A 20,710-nucleotide genomic window follows, 5' to 3' on the forward strand; every position below is an offset into this window, starting at 1 on the left:
TTAATATTATCCTCTTTGTCTTATATTACAGCAATAGCATATTATAATATTTTATCAGTGTGTACCACTATACTACTACTGAGCCAATTTGATAGTTAGGATCATCTTATTCAGCAAACAGATAATTTAGAATTCATCCAATCTGCGGTCACATTTGTTCTCTCTGTTGCATGGCGCACCAGGCAGTTCTATTATAATATATTATTTATATTTTATTTTGTATCCATCAAGGGCTTCAGATGACCTGCAGAATCAGCCTTTTCCCAAGGTGGAGACAGTTACCTTTTCACACACTGTCCTTGGCTGAACAGTGACACAGCCTTAATATACCTTATTTATTTTATTAAAATATTTTCGTGTGAATTATTTGCTTTATACATGCTGGGCATGGTCATCATGCCAACTGTGTTTCATTGTTAATATCACTTTACAGGTTGTTATCCTTGCTATTATTAATTTCAAATACTCTAAAGATAATTTCTACTGTAATTTTCCCTTTGTTCATCTTTATTTCGTACTTTTTATATTTACATCTACTCAGTGGGGTCTGTTTTCAACCCTTTTAAACTACTTCAAACTACTGTGATCTCTAGTTTTCACTTAATAAGGGATTATTAAGTTCTTCCTGATATGGGTGGTGCTGCAGATGCGGCTGCAGGAGTGAGTGATGGTTTACTAAAAGGATTGTGGGAACTGCACAGTGTCTCGTCTTCTGGTTTTACTAAACTGGCAGTTGAGTTCTGTTCTTCTGACTGTTTATATTTTGTTTTCTTAAATCTCTCAGTTTACAGACACTGTTTTTGTCCGGCGTCTGGACTTTTCTTTTCTCACCACTGCTCGTCAGCAGGAGTGAGTTTTAATTTCACTTGCTTGATTACCCATCTTATTTATGTATTTACTTATTTTTGTTTAAGTAATATATACACGATACAGCTGCTATCACCTTCGCTGGTATTAGAGACGAGAGTGGTTGCTCACACGCCCTTCTACTTTCGGACTATTTCCAAAAGCGGTGTGAACTTTACGAGACGGAACTCGACCGTTCTCTCAACTCACCAGCACGTCAGTGAATAGCAGTAAAAGAAAAACACAGTAGGAGCAGCTCAGTCTCTTATTGGACCGTGAAAATTCAGCTTGCTCCATTAATTAAAACAATACACACACACACATTCACATTCACAGCTTCGACGCGCGCGCGACCGGAACCCTTATGATAAGGGGAGCTCCCAGAGCTACTTACTCCCTAGACCCAGTCTAGACCCAGCTGGGGGAGCTACCCAGAGCTCCAAAGCTACCAGTCGACGAGCTCCCAGAGCTACCAGTCGACGAGCTACGCTACCAGTCGACGAGCTTCCAAAGCTACCAGTCGACGAGCTACTTCCGCTATTTTAAATTCCCTGAATTCAAAATGCGCTTTTACGCAAGATTGTGTCAGTGTGTCTGTATCTACCTGGTCAGTGTCGCCGGGTCTGGTCCACCTCGATCGGGCCCCACCACCGTGGGTCGCTTTCTAAGACGTTGGCCAAGACCCGAATTTAACGCTCTTGGTCTTTTTCCACACACCTGGTGTGTGGGCTGTCGACAGGCGAACAACGTGGACTGGTCACGGAGATGGGACACGATGGAGGTGATCCGGCTGTCGAAGGACCAAGAAATGTTGGGGGAAAACTCTGTAAAAGACCCAGGAAAAATAAAGACACAATGAGACAAAGTTACTTTCTTTATCAAACGTGTACACGGGTGAGCTGCTAAGAACAACTCACACCATGCACAGTGGCTTGGTAATTTTTATAGGAAAGACAGTGAGAACAGGATAAGAAAATACAAAACAAATAAAATAAACAACTCCATATGTGGCGCTAGTCTCGTCAGCAGAGAGCTGGGAGAAGGCTGTGAGAGATAAAACAATCTAAAACAATATGTCCCAAAACAGTATGTCTTTGCTGAGAAAGTCTAAAAAGATTATTCTAAACTAATCTAACCATAGGCAAAGGGCAGACAAAAGGCATCTTTGTACATTTAAAAGAAGGTAAAGAAACATAGAATCATTTTTCCTGTAACATATAGATAAAGCATGTATGAATGCAGCGTTTATAGCCCATTTAATGACAATGACAATTTAATTTGCATAGTACATTTCATTACATGGAAACACAATGTGATCACCAATGTAAAGAAATAGGCAAATTTACAATGGCAGGGAAAACAACAGAACAAAATAAAATAAAACAGAATAACAAAACCTATTAACTGTAGACCTGTGTGAATGGAAAGATTTAGAATCTGGTGTTGAATGTACGGACAGTAATTGATCTCAAGTCAGGTAGCTTGTTCTAAAAAAACCACGACTAAAATAACTGACACTCACATTTAGATCTAATTCTAGAAAAAGTTTTTTAAAAATGAAAAGCAAACAGATATTGTTTTCTTAATGTTCAATGTGAGATATTAAATTTCTTGATATACACTAGAAGCTGTGAAGCTCAGAGAAATTCCCGCGAGTCACCAGTTCCAGGATTAAAGAGATTTGGAGATATATTGTAAGACTTTTAAAGTAAAATGTAGCCTACTTCTGACTAATACATATTGATTTCAGTGAAAATGTCTTGGCTTCGCAGTTGGACACTTAAGCATTTTTTTTTATTCCATCATTTAAACTAGACCTGACCTGATTTGCAGTCTCCAAGGTGAAGCTTGAGCACACCCTTATTGTGCAGCTGTACCCAGTGGTAAAACTCATTTGGCATTGAATGGACTCTTGCATTATATGGTACATTATCATAGTAGTGGTTAGTTAGGGGAAAGAGTCTATCTGGGTGATTACTAAAGGGCCAGAATCCATACAGATGCACTGTTTCACATAATTCCAGGGCCAGACTAGTTATATATAATCCAGTGCTAGGTCGATATTCCTTTAACCCCTGGGATTTCCAGAATTTGACCAGTCTTTCAAGGTACAGAGGGTTTAAGAAGATTGGTTGAATAGGGATTTTCATGTCCTCAATGGCATACACAGCCCGCTGACACACACCCCTACTAAAACCAAAGGAGAAGCAAGGAAAGAGGAGCAGGGAGTTGCCATACTGGTGGAGGCTGTCTGCAAACGGCCGGCGACGTCCCGTCAGTGACCCATACCTGCAAATTAAACAACAACGCTTAAAGCAACAAGACAAAAAAAAAAACCCAATTCAGTTCCATGTTAGAATAAATGTTTGCTCACTTATTTATGAAGATGGTTGGGTTTGCTGTCACAAGGTTAGTCTTTATGCCAACATCATTCTTAAATTCATTTTCCAGAGGAGGTAGGTTGCACCTGAAAACACAACAAAATATTTCTTACAGAGAGATGAGTTGTCGTCATGATTTTGGTGCTATACACATGACATATTTCTCACCTAAAAACAAAATCAGCTGAATCAATTATTTTTCCACAGCCGCTGTTTGTCAGAATCCCACCACTCCCAACAACTGAACAAGTGTCCCATCTCTTTTTTGAGAAAGGATTTTCCTGGAATTGACATCAACAGATTACACATTACAAAAAGAGCAAGATTTATACTGTTTCTAATGTATTATGTGTGAGAGACAAGTGCTCATTGTATTTAAGGAATTATGTCAAATCTGTAGGATGAGAACAACAAAGAAAAAGGTCCAAAGTAATGTGAAATTCAGAATAGCATTCATTACATGCCTATGTATTGTGTTAGGGTTGAAAACTTTTGATTTTTTTTATTTAAATTATTAGATAAAGCTGTTTTAATATTTTATTTATACACAATGCAAATATGCTCATAAACTGGCTCAGGAAATGCGAACGAGACCCCCAAGGCTCTTGAACTGGGCCTTAGAATAATAAGCAGATAGCCAAGGCTACGCAGGGGTTGTTTTTCTTCTCTGTTTCTCATTCCAGGACAAGCAAATACGAGGTGAGGTCGGACTGAACGGGGAGGATTCACAGCAAACTGCCACGTTTGTGTTGGGAGAAGATAATCTTTGTTATTGTCACAGTATAAACCTGTACAGCCCTGATCCAGGGTCATCTTTTCTGTGAAACAGTTCGCTGGTTCACAAAAAAGTCCAGCGCTGTAACTTGTAATTTCAACTGCTCAAACAAATTACATTTTTTAAACTACAAATATTTCTCCTGAATTCCTTCTGAAAAATCTGAACATAACAATTGTAAGTATAGACATTGGCAGTAAGAAACAGCTGGATAGAGCATAATTATCACTTTGACTTTGATATGTCATTTTAAATCTTTATGTGTTACTTTCAATATGTTGACAATACAAACCACACTTATATGAACCATAGTCAAGTTAGAAGGTTTTTTGTCCTTTTTAAACCAATAAATAATTAAGAGACAGAACTCTGACAGAACTTATTAAGACAGATGAACTGCTGCAAAAGTACTCTGGGCAGCTAATGTAGGAATATGCTAAAGAATTTCATTTGATTCAATCCGTTAAGGGTGCAGGTCCCCAGATTTAGCACATGACTAAACATGTGATATAAGAACTTAGTAATACTATGTTAGAACATTTGAAGAATAATTAGGACATGAAACATGCAGCAGATTTTGTCTGAGTTCATTCTAGCGCATTCATAAAGAATACATTTCAAGGCATGTTCCCATCTTTAAGAAATACATACTTTGATAAAGGCCTTGAAAAGCACTGGGGTCACGGGAATGACAGTCCTGTCCTTATCACAGACAATCTTAGATCCCACTGGAGTGTTTTCCTGAGTGATAATGCCATTGTTGGATCCATTGCAATTGATGTTCAGCTGTAATCTTGAAAAATAATAAATGAATAAATAAATAAATAAATAAATAAATGTTTAAAGTTAGCTTTAGTGTTAAGGTGAAAGATTTGTGGTTTAAAATACAGTACACCTGTATTGTAAGTGTCATTTCTGCTACGTATGTATAAAAAGCAAACAAATCCCACATGAATTCAGTGTGTTATTTAAAACACTGATTTTATTTTATTTAAAACACTGAAAGCAATACAGTTTTATATTAGTTAATTTCATTTTAATTTCCAATGATGAATTTCAGCTACAGCAAATCAGGCTTACCAGAGAGGGAAAACAATTCAAATAAATGTTTTCATTTATGTAGTATTTGAATAGGCTTCAGTGGTTTGAATGGAAATGATTATTTAACCATAATGAAAGCCATTTAACTTCAGGCAGCTACAGATACAGCATACATGTAGGACAGACAACCTGTCTTTTGTCTTTAGATTGTATTTCATATTAATTTGTCTATTGTTGTATATTATGTTTACAGTTAGTGTTTTTTATGTTTAGTTTTTTCTTTGGCAATATTTGGCTTAACTCTTCAGCAATTAAAGACATTTTTATACAAAGTTCCCTATTCTGAGTGGTTCAAATGTAATTTGACAGTTGAATGATAACCAGTTTCATGTCCTGCTGAACCCCTTCTTAATTCATAAAAAATTATGCAGATGTAATATCTGAAGTTAATTTAAAGTCTCGATTTTATATTTTGTAACTTTTTCTCTGATTCTAAATATAAGAAATGTCAATGCAAATGAAGGAAGCCATTATTAGGTTGGAAAAAAGAGAGCAAAAAATTAACAGACTGATTCTTTCTTTAAAAGAAAGACTGCAGTGAATCAGCTCAGCAGCAAAAAGACCTGAAAGACCACAGAAGTGCAGGATAACAGAATTATTTACATAGTCAATGAGAAGAATTTTACAGCATCTTACCAATTAAGGAACACTCTCAAGTGTACAATCAATAAAGAGATGCTTTCATGAATGTAAATACTAGGGTTGGGAATTGGTAAGAATGTAGCAATTCTGATTCTATCATCAATATCACTTATCAATTCGATTCCTTATTGATCTCCTTACTGATTCTCATTGGCTCCATTTTGGGAGTTACTGCCATCTCTAAGCAGCATATCAAACACATTACATTCATGGAAATTAATTAGATGCTGTGGGTCAAATATTTGTGCATGTTGGAGGTATTTAAGCTCCTTGTTGCAATCGGTGTTGGGTCTGTGTTTCCACAGGCCCCGCAAGTTTAGAGACTTATTCCTCATGAGAACGAAAACAAGACAGAACATCTTCAACCGGTCTTTAACTCGCTAACGAGGGAAGCTTTGGTCAGAACCAGGCGGTGGAGCATAATGCTCATCACCTGTCTCTAGCCCAAATCCTTCAAAGAGCAGCTCTCCTCGTAGCCTTTTTATTGACAAACTGTTACAATATACAATAGTTTACACAATACAACACAACACAAGCACCTTCCACTGTAAAACCCACCAATGGTTCTAAGACAAGACACTATGTGTGTGTGTGTGCACGTGTAAGCATGTGTGCAAGAATGTGTGTGTGTGTGTGTGTCGTGGGGGTGCGTTTGTGTGACTTCCTGCTCACCAAAAGGATCATAAAAGCAGGAAGCTTACAACACAAGAACCAGATCTTTCAGATAGGATGTATCTACAATAAAACCTCCCCCAGCACCAGAGTAGCTGGAGAGGTGGTCAGAGACAAAAGAATGTCTTTGGTCCTACTGCTTGAAACAATGTAGAGATGGTAAGCATAAAAATGACAACATTTAACAATTCAATTTAACAATCGGTGTTTAAGTCATTATTCGAAAAAATAATGTATTACACAAAACACTTTTATTAAAAGTAATTCAGTACTTTACTTCAGCGGTCCCCAACCCCCGGGCCTCGGACCGGTACCAGTCCGTGAGTCGTTTGGTACCGGGCCGCGAGAGTTGAGGCTCAGGTGTGAAATGTATGGTTTTCAGGGTTTTTATCGGTTTTCAGCGTTATTTTGTTATCGTTTTTATCGTTTACTCGGTTTTCCTGGGTCTTTTCATGTGTGTTATGAATTTTTTTCGGTACCGGTACTAGTTTTATTTTGTTGTATTTATCCGCGACACCTTAAAGGACGGTCCGTGGAAATATTGTTGGGCATAAACCGGCCGTGGCGCAAAAAAGGTTGGGGACCGCTGCTTTACTTAATTAGTCCTAGGAGGAAGTAATCTGTTAAACTATTGTTTACATTACAATTGCTTTTCTCTGTAAAATGACCTGTAATTCACTGTCTAATATCAGGATGTTAGAAGGCTTGAAGTGTATGATCTTACCTGAATCTGTGGTAATTCTCCTCCTGCTTTTTCCATGTTTGATTGTAGAGCTTTTTTACTTTATCGATGGCTTCCCTGTAATGCACAAGCATTCATACACACAGTTAGAAGTATCATGCCTGCAGGTCTGACATGACTCAATCTTGGCAAAAATACTGTAATTTATTAAGAAAAAAGTTATGACAGTGCTCGCTCTTACTTGCAGCCTTTACAAAGTTCAGAGGGCTTTGAGGCACTTCTTTGAGGAAGTGGTCGGTGAAATTCCAAACTGTGGGAAATAAATGAGACAGATTAGTATGTGCACATAAAAAAGTTACCTTTTCTTGTACCCATTTTTTCCCTCAGCTTCATTGCTGTTGTTCTTTTCTGTACATGTGTTGGAAGGTCATGATCTTAACTCATTGTGTCTGAACCCTGTTCTTATGCTACCTGCAAAAATTCCAAAAGTTACCTACATATTCAATATAATATTAGATCAGATATTGCGTTATAAACAACTTGTTACATGTTTTGTTTTGTTTTTTCATGGTGTTAAATGTCTTGGAAAACAAACTAATTCCACTTCACAGTTTGAAATATCATCGCTGCAGGGCTGACATGGCCAACTCTGTGTTATTCAAAGGTTGCTAGGAAGTACTGGTGGTTTGTGGCAAGTTAGATTGATTAGTCTAGTCAGTATTGCGGTGAAGTTTAGAGTAGTGCCATTGATGATGAACTGGTGCAGAGCAGCTTTACTGCTTCCTGTCATAATTCAGTCACATCAACCATACCAGAGATCAATTTGAATTTAGGTGGATGATCGTGTTTGGATTTACTCACTCACTAATGTGTGCTTCAATCTCGTTGAATTTAGTTGTGCAAATCAATAAAGAGCAGTGAATTCTATTCCCAACTACAACCAATCTTAGGTTTCACACTAAGATTGGCTGTCAAATCTCACTTTAGACCTTACATACTCTTTTTTTAAGGCAAAGCCAATTTAAATCACTCTTATTTATTATTTCTTTTATTTTCTGCTTTTTTTTTTTTTTAAATCAGCTTGTATTTATAAACAAGAAACACTCCTAGAGTGAAAACCTCTGCCAAGGAAGCTCACTCTCTGGGCACTATTAAAGAAACAGCATTGTATTAGGATAGGCTCCAGCCCCCCTGTGGCCCTGATAAGGATAAGCGGAAGAGAATGGATGGATGGATGGATAAACCAGTATAATGTCCTAAATGTTACCAACACAAACAAAGACAGGAGAATTTTAAGTATAGTGTTCAAGATAAAAGATATTTTTGGTAAATTGACTTTATCTGACCTTGAAGAAGATGTCAAAGGTCCAACGTAATTTGATATTTAGAATCCACATACATCTTTTCCTATGTGCCTATACGTAGTGTGATGCTCATTCTTCTTTGTTGGTGAGGGGTTTTTTTGCACCATATGTTTGCAGGGAAGCTGAAATATTTTAATACCTGTAAAGTAAATAGTGAAGAGGGAGTGAGTTTCCTTAGTTGGGGTTTGTAGTGACGTGTGAGAGAATAATTGACATGTAGGCAAACACATAATAAAGTTGGCACACATAATAAAGTTTGCCTGGCAGAGAGCTGGTACAAATGTCCTCCAAAGACCTAATTTTTATTTTTATACTTGAGTGCTGGGTCTGCGCTTCCACAGGCCCCGCTGGTTTTATTTATTCTTGTTAACGACAAGCAAGACGAACATCTTTTACTTGCTAGCAAGGGAGACTGGTCGGAACCAGGCTCTTGGAGCTGAATGCTCCTCACCTGTCTCCTAGCCATTCAATTCAATTCAATTCAATTCAATTTTATTTATATAGTGCCAAATCACAACAACAGTCGCCTCAAGGCGTTTATATATTGTACAGTATATCCTATAATAATAGATACAGAGAAAAACCCATAAACCCCTATGAGCAAGCACTTTGGCGACAGTGGGAAGGAAAAACTCCCTTTTAACAGTAAGAAACCTCCGGCAGAACCAGGCTCAGGGAGAGGCGGCCATCTGCAGCGGCAGCCTACACCTATTGCAGCATACCTAAGGGAGGATTCAGGGTCACCTGGTCCAGCCCTAACTATATGCTTTAACAAAAAGGAAAGTTTTAAGCCTAATCTTAAAAGTAGAGATAGTGTCTGTTAGAGCAGGGCGATATGACCAAAAATATTTATCACGATAAACATTTGAAAATTTGCGATAACGATATAACTGACGATATAATTGACACTAGACAAAATACTTCACAACTCCTCAACTTTATTAGTGCAAAAAATAAAATCAATGTATTTTCACTTAAACAAGCAGCTGTTTTTTATGTGCATTAAAGTTATATAAAAAATTAACAGTGCAAATGCAAATTCCTTGCTGACAGTTTAACCAAAAGGCATTTCCAGTGGAAATTGGCTGACATATCCTCAGCATAACCATGTATAATATCCACAAAACTTAAAAAGAGGTTATACACACAATACAGTAATATTATGTTGAAGCACATTACGTATCACTCCGCGAGGCTCCTGCCTACAATAGCCACAACGCTCCGACAATCCATCAAGCAGTGCGGCTTCGTAGCTTAGCAAAGTCGTACTAAAACATTTGCCAGATTTTTGAGCGCCGTGTACCACATAAAATCGTTTCGAGGTCAGTAAACACAACCAGAATCCAAACATAAGGCACACGGGATTATAAGGGGCACTGTCGACTTTCAGAAAAATCAAAGGATTGATTTTAAGTGTGCCGTATTTTCCAAAAAACACGGTAATAACGACGGCCCGCTAGCATGTGCTACCAGAAATAGTGCTTTTGTGTATCTGACAGACGAAAGCTAAACCAGTTCCACACCACTGAAGTTGCAGCATTTTTACAAACCAATTCTGGTTCATCCGTTTCATTCAACATCCGCTTTCGTTCTTCTCATTCTCCGTCGCCGGCACGCTTTTTCCTCCATGTGCGTATGAAAACAAAGGTACTGCGCATGCGCGTTTTACCCATATTCTATCACGATATTTCAATTTCTTATCATTGCCCGACATTATACCGGTATTACCGTAAACGGTATGATATGGCCCAGCCCCGGTGTCTGTCTCCTGAATCCAAACTGGAAGCTGGCGCCTGAAAACTGAAGGCTCTCCCTCCCATTCTACTTTTAAATACTCTAGGAACAACAAGTAGGCCTGCAGTGTGAGAGCGAAGTGCTCTAATAGGGTGATATGGTACTACAAGGTCATTAAGATATGATGGGGCCTGATTATTTCAGACCTTGTATGTGAGGAGCAGGATTTTGAATTCAATTCTGGATTTAACAGGAGAAATATGCTCTCTCTTTCTAGTCCCTGTCAGGACTCTTGCTGCAGCATTTTGGATTAGCTGTAGACTTTTCAGAGAGTTTTTTGGACATCCTGATAATAATGAATTACAGTAGTCCAGCCTGGAAGTAATAAATGCATGAACTAGTTTTTCAGCGTCACTCTGAGAAAGGATATTTCTAATCTTATAGATGTTGCGCAAATGGAAGAACGCAGTCTTACATATTTGTTTAATATGTGCGTTGAAGGACATGTCTTGGTCAAAAATAACTCCAAGGTTCCTCACAGCGTTACTTGAGGCCAAGGTAATGCCATCCAGAGTAAGAATCTGGTTAGATACCATGTTTCTAAGATTTTCAGGGCCGAGTACAATAACCTCAGTTTTATCTGAATTAAGAAGTGGAAAGTTAGCAGCCATCCAGGTCTTTATGTCTTTAAGACATTCCTGCAGTTTAACTAATTGGTGTGTGTTACCTGGCTTCATGGAGAGATAGAGCTGGGTGTCATCTGCATAGCAGTGAAAATGTATGCTATGTCTTCTAATGATGCTGCCTAAGGGAAGCATGTATAATGTAAACAGAATTGGTCCTAGCACTGAACCCTGTGGAACTCCATAACTGACCTTAGTGTGTGAAGAGGACTCTCCATTTACATGTACAAACTGGAGTCTGTTAGACAGATATGATACAAACCACTGCAGTGCAGTACCTGTAATACCTACAGCATGTTCTAATCGCTCTAATAGGATATTATGGTCAACAGTATCGAATGCTGCACTGAGGTCTAGCAGGACAAGCACAGAGACGAGTCCACTGTCAGAGGCCATAAGAAGATCACTTGTAACCTTCACTAAAGCTGTTTCTGTGCTGTGATGAGCTCTGAAACCTGACTGAAACTCTTCAAATAAGCCATTCCTCTGCAGATGATCTGTTAGCTGTTTGACAACTACTCTTTCAAGGATTTTTGATATGAAAGGAAAGTTGGAGATTGGCCTATAATTAGCTAAGACAGTTGGGTCTAGAGATGCTTTTTAAGTGAAGGTTTAACTACTGCCAGCTTGAAGGCCTGTGGTACATAGCCGGTTATTAGAGATAGGTTGATCATATTTAAGATTTAAACATTAATTAATGGCAGGACTTCTTTGAGCAGTTTTGTAGGAATGGGGTCTAAAAGACACGTTGATTATTGAAGTCAACTCAGAAAGATCAATTAGAGAAAAAGAGTCTAACTTAATATCAATGGTACTAAAAGTAGCTGTAGATAATATTACATCTGTGGGATGATTATTGGTAATTTTTTCTCTAATGTAAAAATTTTATTTGTGAAGAAGTTCATGAAGTCATTACTAGTTAACGTTAAAGGGATGGTTGGCTCAAAAGAGCTCTGACTTTTTGTCAGCCTGGCTACAGTGCTGAAGAGAAACCTGGGGTTGTTCTTATTTTCTTCAATCGGTGATGAATAGTAAGATGTTCTGGCTTTGCGGAGGGCTTTCTTATAAAGCAGCAAACTTTTTCTCCAGGCTAAATGATGATCCTCTAAATTTGTGACACAGCATTTCCTCTCCAGCTTGTGAGTCATCTGCTTTAGGCTACGTGTTTGAGAATTATACCACGGAGTCAGGTACTTCTGATTTGAGACCTTAGTTTTCACAGGAGCTACAGTATCCAGAGTCGTACGTAGTGAGGAGGTGAAATTATTAACAAGATAATCGACCTCTGTTGGGGTAGCGTTCAGATAGCTGCTCTGTGTTGGTACAGGGCATTGAAGATGATAACAGTGGGTGGATTATATTCTTAAACTTAGTTACAGCGCTTTCAGAAAGACATCTACTGTGATGAAGTCTACGCTCCACTGCTGTGTAATCAATTATTGTAAATGTAAATGTTATCAGGAAATGATCAGACAGGAGAGGGTTTTCAGTAAACACTGTTAAATGTTCAGTTTCTATGCCATATGTTAAAACAAGATCTAGAGTGTGATTAAAATGGTGGGTGGGTTCTTTTAAAGTTTGAGAGAAGCCAAATTGAGTCTAATAACAGATTAAATGCTGTGTTGAGGCTGTCATTTTAACATCTACATGGATGTTAAAATCACCCACAATAATTATTTTATCTGAGCTGAGCACTAAATCAGATAAAAAGTCTGAGAAATCAGAGAGAAACTCTGTGTAAGGCCCAGGTGGACGACAGATGATAACAAGTAAGACTGGTTTCTGAGTTTTACAGCTGGGGTGGACAAGGTTAAGCATTAGGCTTTCAAATGAATTAAAAGTCTGTCTTGGTCTTTCGTTGATTAATAGGCTGGTGGGAAAAATTGCTGCCACACCGAAAACCGGTTCTTGTTGAGAACCGGTTCCCACTGTTTCAATTCCTTGGAGTTGTTTTCCAATTTTGCAAACGATTCCCTTATTGATTCCAGTCGCCCCGAATGACGTCACCACGTTGCGGAGCGTCATTTACCTGGCAGGGGAAACGGCGCGTAAGCGGCTCAAACACTAAAAAGTTTGATTATACTTTACGAGAACGGATGACAACAGGGCAACTTGCAATACTTGCAAAGTAGATATTTCATTTAAGGAAACACTACGAATATGCAAAAGCATTTGCTCACAAAACACGTGATAACCTTAAATGAATGTTGTGTTTTTAATTCCGCTCCGGACTCGTGAATCTCAACCCAGCAGCACCGGTAACGTTTGCACATCCTCTCCCATTAATGCGGCAGGTAAATAATCAACTAACAGTGCATATTATGTTAGTGAGATCTGCCTTATTACAAAACCTGCCATTACTGTGTATTTAGGTGACCATGATGAGAGAGACAGACAGAGTCTGGCTCAGATGCTGGCAGTTCTCGCTGCAGTCTACCGGTAGCATCTCCTTTCAGGCCAGGATAGACGAATGTCACCGAGCAGTGACTAAATTTGTGGTAAAAGGCTTGCACCCATTTGCCACAGCAGATGCCCCGATTTTCGGTAAGTGAATGTGTTTAATTGTAGGCAGGGACATTACTGGATATTCTTGTGTAATTGCTACAGAATAATTTATGTTATACTTTGTTATTGCTACAGAAGAATATTTATTTTATTATTTTACATTTACAATTTTTTTCCCCGGGGACCCTGTGACACCCCATTGAAGAGCCGTAGGCTGGATCTTCTAAGATCACACTGCTGTAAGGCCATGTTACTCCTAATTTCTATCTTGTTCAAAGAGAAGATATAAAACAAAGTTCTAAGCTAATCGACCTTAGTGTTCTCCTTTAAAAAAAAAAAAAAGAAAAGAATCAATAACAGAATTGATAAAGAATCGAAAATGGAATCTGAATCGTGAAAATCTTATCAATACCCATCCCTACACACCGCCCCCTCGGCCTGTGCTTCGAGATTTCTGGTAGTTAGAATGACTCGGGGGTGTTGATTCATTTAAACTAACATAATCATCCTGCTGCAACCAGGTTTCTGTAAGGCAAAGTAAATCGATTTGTTGATCAATTATTAAGTCATGTACTAACAGAGACTTGGAGCAGAGAGACCTAATATTTAATAATCCACATTTCACTGTTTTACTCTTTGGTTCAGATGTGGATACTGTATTGTTCTTTCTTTGTGATTTTTTATGTTTAAGTTGTTTATTGCTGGTTTTTAGTTTGTTTTTTGTCTGTTTGGGAGCTGACACAGTCTCAATGGAGATGGGTTTTTAGGGGGGGTAGCAGGAAGAGAGAAGCTGCAGAGAGGCTTGTAAGACTGCAACTCTGCTCTAGCCAGCATCCAATAAACAGCCTTCCTTGCCTCCTTTTATTCTGTGAACACAAGCACCACCCATTGTAAAACCCCCCAATGGTCACAAAAGATAAGGTACTATGTGTGTTTGTGTGTGCACGTGTAAGCACGTGTATGTATGTTAGTGTTGTGTCAGTTGCGAACGAAACGGCTCGTAGAGCCGACACTTTGACGTGAACGATGCGAGCCGGCTCGTGTCCCCCCCCCCCCCCTCCTTTCTCTCACCCTCTCTCTCCCACTTTTTTTCCCACTTCACTCCGCACGCGACTTGTGCTTTGCACTGGGAAGAGGGCGGAGGGATGGTAGTAATATTCTCAGTAGAACAGAGCTGGAGGGAAAGAGAGAGAAAGAGAGCCATGTGTCTTGGAATTTGTACAAGCTCTTTGGAGTTTGTACGTGCTTTGTCTCTTAGGGGCCACCGTATATATTTATTTATATATAAACATATATAAGTAAAACCACATTTTTTTTACATTAGTAATTCGTTTTGTGCATAATTTTATATTGTTGTTAATAATAAATTAAAGCAACAAAACAACCTGAAGAGCCGGTTGGGAGCCGAAAGAGCCGGCTCTTTTTAGCGCTACTACTGTATGTGTCTGAACATGCATGTATGTGCAAGTGTGTGTGTGTGTGTGTGTGTGTGTGTGTGTGTCCTCCTGCCCAGAAAAGGGTAATAAAAGCAGGAAGTTTATGACACAAGAAAACAGAACCTTCAGATAGGATGTGCCTATAATAAAACACTTCAGCCTCCCCCACCAACAAACTGGCTGGAGAGATGGTCAGAAACACAGGAATGTCATTGATCATGCTGCTTGAACTAAGACTTACAAATTTAAGTAACACAGTGACAACATTTAACAATTTGACTCCAACATTGAGAACCTTTTAGAGCCTGCACTTCTTCACTTTTTTTTTTAATTTGAGGAAAGAAGTTGAATTAGTACGTTTACTAGAGTATTTTTTGTCACGGCTGGGGGCAGTCGTGTGGTGTATTGAAAAAAGGATCTGTTGGGAAGCATTTAAGTAACAAAGTGTTGCAGGTTACCTTTGTGGTGGCCATCTTGTTTTCCCAGTAAAGAGGAAGCCTGCCTCAATTGCAGCTCTTTTATAGGCCAGTCTGTATTAAGAAGGTGTGTCTTTAGAGTATTTAAAGGGAGCAGGAAATGGATTGGGGGCCATTTTGAAAAGTTGCTGTCTGCATGTGTATGATGTTGGCAAGAGATAATAAAACAATTACTTTAATCAAGATAGAGTGAAGTCTGATGTTTCCCTCACCACCCCTCACTGTGTAACAGTTGGATCCAACCACCCCTCACTGTGTAACAGTTGGATCCAACTGTTACACAGTGAGGGGTGGTTGGATCCAACTGTTACACAGTGAGGGGTGGTTGGATCCAACTGTTACACAGTGAGGGGTGGTTGGATCCAACTGTTACACAGTGAGGGGTGGTTGGATCCAACTGTTACACAGTGAGGGGTGGTGAGGGAAACATCAGACTTCACTCTCTTAATTAAAGTAATTGTTTTATTATCTCTTGCCAACATCATACACATGCAGACAGCAACTTTTCAAAATGGCCCCCAATCCATTTCCTGCTCCCTTTAAATACTCTAAAGACACACCTTCTTAATACAGACTGGCCTATAAAAGAGCTGCAATTGAGGCAGGCTTCCTCTTTACTGGGAAAACAAGATGGCCACCACAAAGGTAACCTGCAACTAGTGATGGGCAGATGAAGCCCCATGAAGCACTGAAGCTTTTCATCCAATTGGTTCACCCCAACGCGAAGCTTCATGAAGCTTCATTTGCTCTAGCAGGACACCTACTGGACGTAAAAATAATAGCTGGCATGAATTTGAAGAGTGTGGCATTTTGCACACAGCCTGTAAATGTCAACAACAAAAGGAGTGTGTAAAACATGTATATTGTAGTGATGGCAGTATACTGTGTATATTTATAGTGGCAGTATGGGAAATGATTATTTGGAAATGCTTGAAATGGAAATGATCATTTACTGTGAGGTGAGGTGTGGTTGGGGTGTGGACAGTAGTTGTGCTTTTGTAACGTTGAGGTATGGACAGCTACACACTGAGGCTTTGAGCCTCAGTCCTGCCTGTTCACATTTTATTCTGTAAAAACTAAATTTTCACTGCTTTTACGACCTTTTTAGTGGGGAGAACATAGCTAGGATTTAATGATTTAACAAGTCTTTTGAATCCTTTGTCCTCCACAATGCTAAATGGCTGTGAGTCCTCAATCACCATGCCGACCAGGTCTTCATCTATTTGAGATTGTCTTTATTGTCTTTCCTCAGGAGAACAAAGCACAAATATAAATATCACACACGTAACTTATTACAGTTGTATAATATTGTTATATCATTTAGTAACATTACTGCATCCTATATTATCATTGCATTTGATGGCTCACCTGGTCTTGCTCCACAATCGGTGTTCCCCTTATTCTCATGCAAAGCTCTGTAGTGCCTAAGCATGGATGAGGTGTTGTTGTTATATCCCAGCTCCCTGGCACATAGCAAACACTTCACCTTGTACAAAAGTAAAGACAGCTTAACATAAATTGTATTGCACCATCAGTATCATGAAAATACATCTTCTGTAGAAATTTACATACCTTGTTGGGAGGAATAAGATCAAAATGTTCCCTCACAGGGGAGGACATCCTCCTCTTCTTAGCTGGCTCCATTCTCTCCAGACTTTCTCTCCTCACTCTCATAAACCTCCAAACGGTCTCCAAACTCACACTAACCGCAACTCTCCATCAAACACCCACATTTTTGAATGAAGTCTGAGGGGTTTATATCGCTGTCATAGCTCGCGGCAAAGTTCGAACCACTTCATGAACCAGTCACGTGGTACAGCCGGGCAGCGAGGCTTCGGACGTCATCATTTTCAGCTCCTCCCATAAACGAAGCAAGCCTCGATACGCGCTTCGCGGAAACGCCCCCTCCATTACTCGACACACGCTCCGAAGCCTCGATACAGAACGTCCCATCACTACCTGCAACACTTTGTTACTTAAATGCTTCCCAACATGATCCAAAATGCAGGTACTGGCTGGGGTGCGAGTGAGTGTTTAATTTACAGCGGTGAGAAGGTGACAAAACAGGAAGAGCAGAGCGGGGAGTAAACAAACCTAAACTGGGAAAACTAAAGAACAAAACTAAAACCAGACACTCACGGGAAGAGGAGCAAAATGCACAAAGAGAGATGGCAGAGAGACGCAGAATGAATACCAGGTAACAGCATAATGCAGACTGACATGGAACTAAACAGACCACGCAACAGAGAGCACAGGAAAACACAGGGCTTAAATACACGGGGAGTAATCAGGGAATGGGCCACAGGAGGGAGACACAGCTGGGAGCAATTAGGCTAACGAGACAGGGGAGAGGTAAAACTGAACACACTGACATGAGACATGAACTTTCAGAATAAAACAGGAAACTAACAGACACAGAGAACCAGACAGGACACTGAACTTGACAGGCAGACTCATGAGCAGACACAATAACACCATGGACAGACAGAGGGAACACAGAGAAGTGGGAGCAGGCAGGCAAAGAACAGAAACCTAACAAATGGCAAAATCACAACAGAATACACACTCGGAATGAACAAAAGCATAAGGAAACACAAAACCCTGAGTCCTCAGACTCAGGACCATGACATTTTTAAGACCAAAATGTGTAGTTCTACTTATGTGAAGCATGTGTGTATTTCTTCCACCTCTGGCTTGCATTTGCATTTTACACAGCTTCCCAAGTGTTTCAGAATTGGGCTTGTATAATAAGAGTAAAACACTAACAGAGCTTGACTGTTTTTTTTCTGTAATAAAAAACAGTTACTTTTTTGTGGTTTCACAGTGATCAAAATATTTGTTTTACTGGCTTCTCCCTTTTCATTTGTAAGTACAAAGGTAGTTACTCACCTTTCTTCAAATGTGTACCAGATAAAAGCGCTCAGCAGACACCCCAAACAGAGGAGATTGGCCATCATCGAGAGCTGTTTCCTCATGTCTCTCCAGTGGTTCACATTTCACAGCACTCAATTTCATTTCACCTTATATATTTTTCCGGGTACTTCCTGTCTGTCTGGTTTGGCTGCCTGTTGCTGCTGTTGCTCGTTTCCATGTTTGTGTATATGAAGGGGTGTGTGTGTTAGTGATGTGTGGAGCCGGGTTTTTGTTTTCTTTCTCTCACCCTCTCTCTTGCACTTTTGTCTGATTCTATCCAATCACTTAAATCACGGTTAAAAACCTATTTATTTAACCTTGTCTTTCCTGCTCGTTAATCTCTGTATCTGATCCCTAGACTTACTCTATTTTACCGTTTATATACACTTTTTTATGGTTTTGTGCTTTTTTACTTGATATTCATTTTATGCTATTCCTGTGTATTAGTGACACTGACCTGTTAGCAAACTTGGTACTTTGCTATGGTCCTATAATATTTATAATATTTATGTCTTATTTTCTGTCTTTTATGTGAAGCACTTTGGTATGCCGTTGGTTTTTAAATGCCGGTTAATTGTTTGAAATTGTTCAGGATTGCAAAAGCCTTGCTGTGCAAGTTTAAAACAATGAGGGTGGAGCACGCAGTTGCTGAGCTCCGGTGTAACTGGCCAAGATAGGCCTAAGGGTCCGCTGTTGCTGGCTACTTCAGAAAATAGGCGCGACCCTGCTCGACTGGTACATCTGCGGGGCTTTTACCTTCTCGGGGAATTACAAAAACGCTTTTGCAATCCTGAACAATTTCAAACAATTAACCGGCTGTTAATTGTCTGTGCGACTGGTTTTAGAAGTATGACTGCAGCGTTTATTTTCTAAAGGGCTGAATGTTATTTGCGACCATGTGTCGTGTTAAAAACTACTCTGAAACCACGAAACCCCTTACAGAAGAAATTCTCGTTTGATCCGTTTGTAAATAAATCAAATGCTTGCATCGCTGCATGCTGTGACATCAGAATTACAAAATGAGTGTGATTAAAACAATTAGTTTGAAAGAGCGATACTGGCTGCTTTGAGGGAAAAGGTGACATCGTGTGCAACGTGTTTTAGAAGTAGCCCAATAGCTACAATTTATTTTCTAAAGGGGCTGAATATTATTTGCGACCGTTTACTGTGTTAAAAAACTAGCTGGCTCTGTCTCCCTCTTAGTTCAACATTCTGAAATCCCGATTTTTAAATAAAATGATCGCATCAACCCCTGAAAGAAACCCCAGTAGATGCGTAAAAACTAGTTACATTAAAACTAGTGGTTTGATTAAATGAAATGCTTGTGAACAGGCTGAAATTACCCGTACAGAAGAAATTCCCACTTGTGCCGTTTTTAAAATAAAATGCATGCATCGCTGCATGAGGAGACACAGTGACGGTCCTAGCCTGTTTGGTGCCCTGGGCGAACACTCCCTCTGATGATTCTCATGTATCCTGAATGTTTCAGGATACATGAGCTGCCATTATCCAATGACACATCTGCTTACCTGTATCTTTTGCTCATTTCTCCTCCTCTTCTTTTCTCTTTTTTCTAAACTGAGCACCTGATGGCTTTGAACTTTTCTTGTCCATCTTCAATTGGCTTCAATTTTGCACTCCAGTATGAACACCCATCCCCCAACTCGAGGATCACCACAACATAACCTAATAAACCTACGCCTTATTTCACAGATTTGCTTTGTCTAGAGTTTATTTCTGGGATTTCACACAACCCGGGATTCAAATCATGAATCCATAATGGACTTGGATTTACAATATTATGAATGAAATGTGCTGTATTTGGAAGCAGGGCAAACCGTCCGTGTCGCCCGTATCAAAAACCGCTACTGGCTATAGCCCTGCCCTGCTGCATCAGTGACAACTTGTTAGGTGGCTCTTCCACCTGTGAGCAGCTCTCAGGAGGGAGAGCAGATAGTTTTTGAGCTTAACTGAGTGTAACGCGGTTAAAGGACCAGGGCGCCTGACTGCAGCCTCATAGACAATGAGCTATCAGAATAAGATTCGACTATGGAGCCTAAGGGTGTGAATAAAACACAGGAAACAAAAGTAGAGCTCAAATATAAATATATATATATATATATATATATATATATATATATATATATATATATATATATATATATTATGTTTGTTATGAGAAGTGTATAGACGGATGTACAAAAGAAATAGAAACATATGCATATATATCATAAACAAAAATAATGTTGACAATACAAAACAGCTTAGGTTCCAAAAGGAGGTGGGATGAGGTGTAGTCCAGTATGTGATTTAGTTTAGTTCCATGGACCTGTGATAGGTCATGTGTCAACAATTTGTGATTCAGTCCATAGGTTCACAATTCCTACCGCAACGTAGCGGTGGTCGGGTGGCTCGCCATCTCGCGCTGATCAGGGCTGATCGCGGGAGAACAAAAAAAACCTGACCTAAACAAGGTCAAAAAACAGAAATTATCATTCAC

At 39.4% G+C, this 20,710-nt stretch overlaps 1 protein-coding gene across 1 annotated transcript; it reads right to left on the reverse strand.

Annotated features, from left to right (window-relative positions):
- Positions 1-2,079: 2,079 nt before the first annotated feature.
- LOC146703441 (alpha-2,8-sialyltransferase 8F-like) lies at positions 2,080-18,356 on the reverse strand. Its single transcript, XM_085466681.1, has 7 exons — positions 18,187-18,356; positions 7,341-7,409; positions 7,142-7,216; positions 4,654-4,795; positions 3,396-3,508; positions 3,221-3,313; positions 2,080-3,135 (listed from the first exon to the last, which is right to left on the reverse strand). The coding sequence occupies exons 1-7, from the start codon at positions 18,270-18,272 to the stop codon at positions 2,658-2,660; spliced, it is 1,056 nt and encodes a 351-aa protein (XP_085322807.1). The 5' UTR covers positions 18,273-18,356; the 3' UTR covers positions 2,080-2,657.
- Between the last annotated feature and the right edge of the window lie 2,354 nt (positions 18,357-20,710).

Source organism: Copadichromis virginalis, linkage group LG8, assembly GCF_057382275.1.
Source record: "Copadichromis virginalis isolate Kocher_CV1m ecotype Utaka linkage group LG8, C_Virginalis_male_GT1.1, whole genome shotgun sequence".
NCBI lineage: Eukaryota > Metazoa > Chordata > Actinopteri > Cichliformes > Cichlidae > Copadichromis > Copadichromis virginalis.